General features: G+C 42.1%; 1 protein-coding gene across 1 annotated transcript; it reads right to left on the bottom strand.

Annotated features, from left to right (window-relative positions):
- Positions 1-704: 704 nt before the first annotated feature.
- On the bottom strand, positions 705-7,638 carry LOC132995942 (cytosolic beta-glucosidase). The gene is made up of 5 exons (XM_061066192.1): positions 7,451-7,638; positions 4,120-4,344; positions 3,218-4,017; positions 2,302-2,425; positions 705-1,304 (listed from the first exon to the last, which is right to left on the bottom strand). The coding sequence occupies exons 1-5, from the start codon at positions 7,503-7,505 to the stop codon at positions 1,099-1,101; spliced, it is 1,410 nt and encodes a 469-aa protein (XP_060922175.1). The 5' UTR covers positions 7,506-7,638; the 3' UTR covers positions 705-1,098.
- Between the last annotated feature and the right edge of the window lie 1,063 nt (positions 7,639-8,701).

Below are 8,701 nucleotides of genomic sequence, written 5' to 3'. Positions count from 1 at the left end.
CACAAGGTGACACTGTAGGCCCACAAACACGCCTCCCAGCATGCTTTCCTCACCCAGTCTGGTTCTCACTCTGTGTTTTACTGGTTCTCAAACATCTGTCAACATCCTCCTCTCCGTCACACACATCTGTACACATCTGTGCCACAGCCTAACGATGGCTCTCCCTGCCGTGCACATCCACCGTGCATTGTTCAGCACTCAATATAAATAATCCTACCTCGGCCGCAGTATGCACAGAGGACTCAAGATGAAATCCTGCAGGAGGCTTTTCGGCTTGTTCCACCCTCTCTTTTCTCTTCGAGTGGAGAGTTTGCACAGCTGTCCGGGGGGAAACACGAGTGGCGTCCCGCTCTCTTCCCGTGGCAGGACATCTGTTGCTTTCAGCTGGCACCCCTTCTTAGTCGACTCAAGTGGGCTCCGGCTGGCATTATAATAACTGAGCTGACTGTTGTAGTTTATCTTATTATGGGTCCGTTTCCCGTGTGATAGGTGCAGCGGTTGAGCCGTTTTGTGTTGAGCGACAGAAAGGATGACGAAATGTGCTGGATTAGGTGATTTGATTTTTTCATCTTGTATTTCAAATAGGATCAGAATCTAACAATCAAAGAAATAATGGCACTGATTAATCAGAACCTCAAAAAAGAACCAGTGCTTTGAGTTATTGGTTGAAAGATATTTTTAAGCTTATGCCTCTTTGTCCTGGCACTTTTATTTGCTTAACATTTTAAATAGGGGAAATTCATTGGTCTACAGAACGTTAATTCATGCAAGGCATCTCCCCCCGGCACTGTTATTGGCATGTTTAAATTCACAAATTAAATTCGATTTAATGACTGAGGAGGTAGAGGCTGGGTTGTCCACAAACCAAAGGGTCGCTGGTTTGATCCCGAGCTCCTCCAGTTTCTACTTTGTCAAAATACTGAACGCCAAAATACCCCTGACGACTGAGTTAGCTCACTCCGACTGTTCCTTTGCCAATTTCTCAACTGAAAAGACATTCAGAGACGATGATGGTGCTTTCAAGTTTGCTCCAGATTGGTTCAGACAAAACAACTATGCAAACACTGCTTGTTTATTAAGGTTGTGTAAAATCTTCAGTCATTGTACATCAGTCGCTCTCTTGTGTTTCATGATCATCTCGCCGTACTCCCGTCCAGACCGGTACACGGTTCGCCTCAGCTCTGCGTCGGAGAAGTCCACGTTAAACAATCCAAAGCGGACGCTGAATCCGTCGGACCATTCGAAGTTGTCCAGCAGCGACCAAGCAAAGTATCCACGCACGTCGACCCCGTCTTCCTCTATAGCTGCACAACAACACAGAATGAAAACATGGAGAATGAGTTGTAATTTGGTGCTTGCTCCCACTCCCTGCTCTGATAGCTACGGCCGTCTAATTAAACCACGACTGCAAACCTGACACGTGACAAGATAAGCATCATTATTAGGTATTCTAAATGAAGAGCAGGGTTACTTAGGCTTTAAAAGACTGTTTTTATCACATCGGCAAGTTGTGCATTAACTGTGGTTTCTATGATTGTAAGTGAAAAAGCCTGCAAATTCTTTGTAAACCAAAATTAAGTGATTTTTGTCAGACAATGTCACAGCAAGACAAGCATTAATATAAGTAATAAAATGAACTATAGGCCTAATTCCATTAAGTTGTTTTGGTTTCACTGTTGTTCTATCATGGCCCTTAAGAGCCAGCATTTTCATATCTCTAGCAAAACAAAATACACAGGCTGGCCAGATGGTGGCGCCAAATCAAATCAACCTAAAACAACACAAATATTTTCTTCTGTTGTCTTTGGAAGAAAAACAGATGACACATCCATGGTGTGATTTTCGAAGGCAAATATATATTTCAATTCTTAAGCAAAACCTGCTCAGTGACATCTGTCATCACTACTTTATATCTTGATACTCTTGATCCACCAACCTGTAGATGGGTGAATATTACGTATATATATATATAGATAGATTGATAGAAAAACATGATCTTACAACAAGCACACTTCAGCTCACTTGTTCTTCTCAAGGTGGAAGTGACGAATAATCAAAAATCCCTGAAGATACAGAAACCAATCTCTGCATTCCGAACTTGGGAGATGGTGCTTGACGATCTAAATTCACACCCTGGATCGTAAGAGGGTTGGTGGTGCATCACATTACCTTTGGTTCTGCTAAATATCATTCATTTTACAAGACCCGGTATTTTTACTGGCAGCTGCTGGATGGACATTTTACTAACGGCAATTTGCTTGTTATATTTTATTTCTCCCGCACGGATTTAGGAGCCATTACCTTTAGCCACTTCCAAGATGGTGTCCTTAAAAAGCTCGCAGCGCTGGACGTCCTCGATTTGCACCGGCCCCACCTGAGAGAATCCATTCTCCGTGATGTAGACCGCTGGGCTGTTGAACGTGTCCTGTGAAGTCACAGGGCCAATATTATTGTCAAACAAGGCATCACAGCTGTCAGACGTTCCGGGGAGAGACAGATTGGTCTACAGTGTGCCGTTTAGCTGCGTTTCGACGGTGCCAAACTCAAACTAATGGCCTGTGACAAGTCACAACAGCAGGAAATTGCTCGTTTGCAAACACTTTTCAGCAAAGTAACTGTTTCATTCAATGTGACAGCACTAATGAAGCATCAGTGTGTTTCTGGAGGTGTTAAAAGGAGATTACTGCATACGAAATCAATAGCAAGACACTAAACAAATGTCAGAGTGTTCTCCTTGTTTGCTTGAAGGTGATTTGTCTTGTCGGTCAATTCGGTTTGATGCTAAGAGAGCCGAGAAAAATGACTTCACAATTGTTTCTACTGAAAATGTGGGAATGTGTTTGAGACTTGTGAGGGCAATATCGACTAACGCCAAAAGCCCTCGGATCTCGTCTTTCCATTTTAACATCTTTGCTGACGTCCTTTACATGAATGTTTCCTCTTTTTCGATATTTGCATTGGCTTTTGTTTGTTTTTTAAATTTTGCATCTGTCAGGTGTTCGAAACCTCATTAACACGCCCGCTTGCTCGCTGTGAATCCTCCGGACATTATCCTGCAGCTCACGTGGGCTAACTTCTACATTCCCTAGACATTTTAGGAGGGCAACTGACTCAGACATTTGCATTCTCACACAAATTTCAGTAGATTATCCAGAGTTCAGCGCATGTCTGAGACTGACTTCAGTCAAATTAACCTGAGTTTTGGTTCTAATTTTACCTTAATGTACTTTAGAAGTTTCCTTAAGCCCCCGGGCACCACAGCCAGCCAGGAAACTCCACAGATAAACCAAGATGGATCCAAAACCTCTTCTACATCTCGGTCGCTCTTCATACTCATCCATCCACGACCTCCTCCAGCCTTGACCTTACGGGACGTGTAGTAGTTCAACGCAAAGAAGTCGGCAGTGCCTAAAATGGCAGGTTCATCTTTTGAGAACCTGGGCAGCCTTGAGCTGCCAGTGTATCCCAGCTTCTCACTCTGAGAGTCAATGGCAGATCTCATTATTTCTGGATAATCTCCAGTGACAAACAAGGGCCAGGCGAACCATCCTAGCGTAGACGCAAGGTCACGCCCAGTAGCAGCCTCATCCTCCTCGCAGCCAGGGCGGAGCGGCTCGAGCCAATCGCTGTTGATGGCCAGGGACACTTCACCCTTCTGCTGGGGCCTAAAGAGGGAGTCGTAGCTGTGCCAGGCCATGGCGTGGGCGCGCAGCATGTTATGGCCGACCAGGTAGGCAGCGGTCCCCTGCTCTTTTAACCCTGGAGCATGGATGCCGTCTTCGTGGCCCAGTTTGGCGCAAACGCTCGGCTCGTTGATGGTGATCCAGAGTTTGACACGGTCACCAAATGTCTGGAAACAGAACTTGGCGTAGCTGTCAAAGATGGTCGCTAAACCCGCTGATTTCCAGCCCCCCTGGTCTTGGAGAGCTTGAGGCAGGTCAAAGTGGTAAAGTGTGACCATGGGTGACACGTCACAGGCCAGCAGGTCATCAATCACCTTGTTGTAGTACTGTACACCTGTCGGACAGTGAGGCAGCACTGTTGTTAATGATAAAACATAACTAGAGCCAATCCATTGGGTCGTTTTCGATTTAGGCGTGACAGGAATATGTAAAATACCTTTTTGATTGACATGCCGAGTGGTCCCGTCGGGCAGGAGGCGGGCCCAGGAGAGGGACAGGCGATAGTGAGTCAGTCCGAGCTGCTTGATACACTCCAGGTCTTTCTCCCACAGCTCGTAGCTGTTACACGCCACGTCTCCGTCCTGCTCCTGGAACACTCTGCCTTCCTCGTGACAAAACGTGTCCCAGATACTCGGTCCCTTGCCGTCGGCCTGCCAGCCACCTAAACACACACACACACACATGAAGGGTTTCATAAACTGTAGGATGTATATTTACAGACAGAAAAATAACTCTAATGTTTCTGCTGGGACTTTGAGTCTGTCTGGGAATTTATTGCAGGGTTATAATCATGTGATGTCCCAGACAGTTGTTGGGGAAGGCCCAGTGATCTGACTTATAACAAAGAGTCGTAAAACTTGGGACCAACTTCAGGAGACCCCTTACATTTAAAAATCCAGCATGGGGCCCTTATCTCCATGTGGCAGCAGGTCACTTCCTGGCTCCCCCACTGTAAGCCCGCCCCTGGGGGCCAAATCCTGACAACTCAATTGGCTGGAGGGCCACACTGACCCCTGACCCCTCCTCCCAGGGGGGAGTCACCTGGAACATGACTTAAAAAGGCTGAGCTCCCAGAAACCTTTCTCTTTTTACTCCGATGCTGATGTGACAACGAGACCCCCCCCCGGGGTCTCACTAGTTAACCCAGCAACTTAAGGAGGCAACTAACTCTTTGTCCTCTCTTTTTACTCCGATGCTGATGTGACAACGAGACCCCCCCCCCGGGGTCTCACTAGTTAACCCAGCAACTTAAGGAGGCAACTAACTCTTTGTCCTCTCTTTTCCTCCGATGCTGACGTCGCCACTAGACCCCCCCCCCCCATGGGGGTCTTCCTAGTCGACCCAGTAAGCTAATGGAGGCGATAAGACGTTTGTTTTATTCATTTCAATTCATTTCATTCATTCATTCTTTTATCTTAGTTGACGTTTTATTTTGAAAGGACATTTTCCTGTTTTAACCTGAAAAGACCAGACAGGAATCTCACTCGCGAGACGAGTGAGACACGGACTTTACTTTTATTCTTTTCCCAACACGATCTACAACGGCTACAAGCAGCCGCACGTTCCTGTAAAGCAGCACGATCTCCGCTGTTACAGAAGAAGACGAAGTTTCATACGTAGCATATTGTTTAATATTTGATTGCATTTGTTGCGAGACACAACGTTCGCTTGAGGGCTGAGGGGTGAATCACTGTTAATCTATCTCTGGCGTGTTTTTAAGAGCTTCTTTGAACTCTCCTTACATGTTTTCTCTCTCTCTCTCTCTCTCTCTCTCTCTCTCTCTCTCTCTCTCTCTCTCTCTCTCTCTCTCTCTCTCTCTCTCTCTCTCTCTCTCTCTCTCTCTCTCTCTCTCTCTCTCTCTCTCTCTCTCTCTCTCTCTCTCTCTCTCCTTCTAAACCGACCTATACACACTTCCGATCTGTATTTATAATACAGTTCATGTCACATAGTTAAATCTATGCTTAGAGAGGCTGAACACATCTGGAAACCATTCGGCCCCCAAAGCCAAGCAGAGATAAGAATTCTCTTTGTCTAAAATTTCCTTTGTGTAATTCATGTGACGACCACCAGTGTGAGCTCCGGCCACATGGTGTCATTAACATAGACTCCATCTTGAATAACGCAAGTTAACCCACCATTTTGAGTCTATTATTGCCACGCCTCCGCTTTCTCTCTCCTCCCATCCTGGCTCTAAATTCATAACGGCTCCGCCATCTTGTTTTGTAGTCAATCCGCCATTTTGAGAGTTTTTAGGCCTTGATTCCACGAATCATGATAGGCCGCCATCTTAGATGTGACTGCGTCATCGCCACGCCCCCTTCCTTTTCTCTCTCTCTCTCGCTCTCTCACACACACACACACACACACACACACAGACACTTTGATAGACACCGACAGATACACACACACAGACACACATAGATGGACCAGAGGTTACATGCGTGTTCTAAATTGTGATAAGCTGCTGTTGTTATCTTTGAAATATGGGAGTTTGTTAATATGATAAATCATTAAATAACACTAACTTTATTTCACATACACACACATAGACACACATACACAGAGAGACACTTTGACACAGACACACACACACAGAGACAGACATACATAGGTAGACCGCAGGTTTTACATGTATTTTCTGAATTGTGATAAGTGCTGCTGCTGTGTTTATCTTTGAAATATTGGAGCTTGTTAAAATGATAAATCATTGAATAACATTATAACTTTATTTCCCCTTTTTAATAAATACTTTTGTAATTAAAGTATCTGTAGTCTGTAATTATTTGTGCATAAGTGTGTGAATACAGCTGGATTATGATTGCCTGTGCTCGAACTTAGAAGCCTTCACTGTTAAGTAATCGTTAATATTAAAATATTGACATTATTAATTTGACATTTATCATTATGAGACTGATAATTATAGCTTGATATGTTGGTCCCTGGAAACCAGGGTGGTGCCCCCCTTTCTCAATTATTAATATAGATAGTATTATTCTTAAATTGATAATTTTATTGTTTTTGACTAATTATTTTCATTATTCTTGGTTGATAACCTTATCATTGTTAATTGATAGCTTGTACTTTCTAATTGATAATACCTATTTTCTCATTAGTGGTTTTATTGTTATTTGATTACTGATCATCTTCAATTAATAATTTAATTATTTTTGATAGATAATTTTTATTATTTTAATAATCATATTTCATGATTATTAATAATTAGCCAACGTCAAGTCTACTCCTATTGCACAACACAGTGTATATTGCTTAATTTTTTTCCCAGTGAATTCCTGTTAAATCAACTGCCTTCGGTTTTTACTCATATTTTCATGATATTTGACTTACAACAATATATCAGTGGTAATTTAATTAACAATATTATATACTTTATTGGTCATAATTGAAAATCCCATGATATTCAAACATGAAGTCTCTGGTTTGAGAACATTAATGCACTTTGTGTGCTGGTGTACAACATTTGGATGAAAACCTGTGCAGTCTAATGCCATTCAATAACAAATTGTTTACAGTATATACACTGAAAGTTAATGTTATTTCTATCATAGGCATAACACAATAGGAAATACTTAAAATAAACAACAGATGTTACGATCTTTTATCACTTAAGTATTGAAGTATTAAAAATGGACTTGCAACGAGTTATTGCCCTCACAAATTAAATATTATTTAGCTTAAATCACTATTATAGAGCTGTTTACTACATCAAGACTGAACACGTGTTGTTGTTTGTGTTTACTTCACTGTACCTTCGATTTGATACGCAGCGGTGGCCGCACCCCACGCAAAGCCACGTGGGAACATCTTCCAGAATCACAACATTAAATCGAAGTAGCTCTAATGTCTCATTGTGTTAACTTGAGTCTTACGTATGAAGACATTACATTTCGTTAGATTTTAAACGCTCTTCTTCCGTAAACATGCTCCGACCAGAGACCGCTCCGGGATGGGGTGTTTAAAGCACCTCGGACAAATTGACATTGGGTGGAAACACTAACTCAGACCATATAGAGCATTTGTTTGGTATCTTTACCCCCAGAGTAGCCATTCATTCTTTAACTGCTAAAAATATAAGATATAACTCCTTCACTCCCAAAGTTAGGTCTTTTAATTGTACTAACAAGTTGTGGTTCCGTCTTGATTTTTCAAATCTACTTGAGGAGCCCTGAACGCAACATATCCCGGCTGCGTGATCACGTCACAACCAGGTCCTGGACGTCAACTTTTATTTTTTCATTTAAAAATAATACTTTTCCGATAAATGTAATCCTTGTCTAACTCTTTTTCTATTATATGTATAATTTTGTTATTTATTAGGTTTCATTTTGACATTGTATTATTATATCGATCATCTTTTTCAATCTAATGCATTTTCTTTGGTCATATTTTCTTCCTCTTCTTTATTTGCATTTTTCTTCTTCCTCTTTAGTCTTCTTTATTCTCGTTTTCTTCCTTATGCGTCTTCATCTTCATTCATCTTCATAATTTCTCTGTCTCAGATATAAAAAGATCTATTTTCATCATTAGTTATTAAATATAGTACATTCAGCTGTTTGCTGCATTCTGCATGCTGACAAAAGGGGTCGAAGGTCGCTCGTCAATGAATGTCAAGCATCATATATCCTGAACACATAAAGACAAGTGGAGGTGAATGCATTCAGCCTGGAGGTGTTCCCTGACCTGTGATCCCTCACTTCAATGCTATCCTTTGGTCCAGTGTACCCAAGGATAAAGTGACTCACTCGACCTGGTCACAACACAAGAAAATGAATAGGAAGGGTAAACAAATCTGTTGTATGTGAAGACAGAAACAAGACTGAGACCAGAGATAAAGGAAGAATTCTGACTGTTTACTTTTGTAATAGCAGCAATTCAATACAAAAGGGTAAAAACACTCAAAGGTTACATTTAATATTCCTGTGTTTGACAGTGCACGTAAAAGACAGCAGTTAAAGTATCAAAAGACAACATCTGCGAGTATAGAGAATAAAAGTATAAAA

Source organism: Limanda limanda, chromosome 22 (genome assembly GCF_963576545.1).
Source record: "Limanda limanda chromosome 22, fLimLim1.1, whole genome shotgun sequence".
NCBI classification, from domain to species: Eukaryota; Metazoa; Chordata; class Actinopteri; order Pleuronectiformes; family Pleuronectidae; genus Limanda; species Limanda limanda.
This window is presented reverse-complemented; position numbering and strand designations above follow the sequence as displayed.

Excerpts from the sequence above, each read along its gene's own strand:
- LOC132995942 (XM_061066192.1), bottom strand. The coding sequence starts at position 7,505 with ATGTTCCCACGTGGCTTTGCGTGGGGTGCGGCCACCGCTGCGTATCAA. Across the intron at positions 4,018-4,119 it reads TCGGCATGTCAATCAAAAAG|GTGTACAGTACTACAACAAG; the intron begins GTATTTTACATA and ends ACTGTCCGACAG. Across the intron at positions 1,305-2,301 it reads CATCTTGGAAGTGGCTAAAG|CTATAGAGGAAGACGGGGTC; the intron begins GTAATGGCTCCT and ends GTTGTTGTGCAG.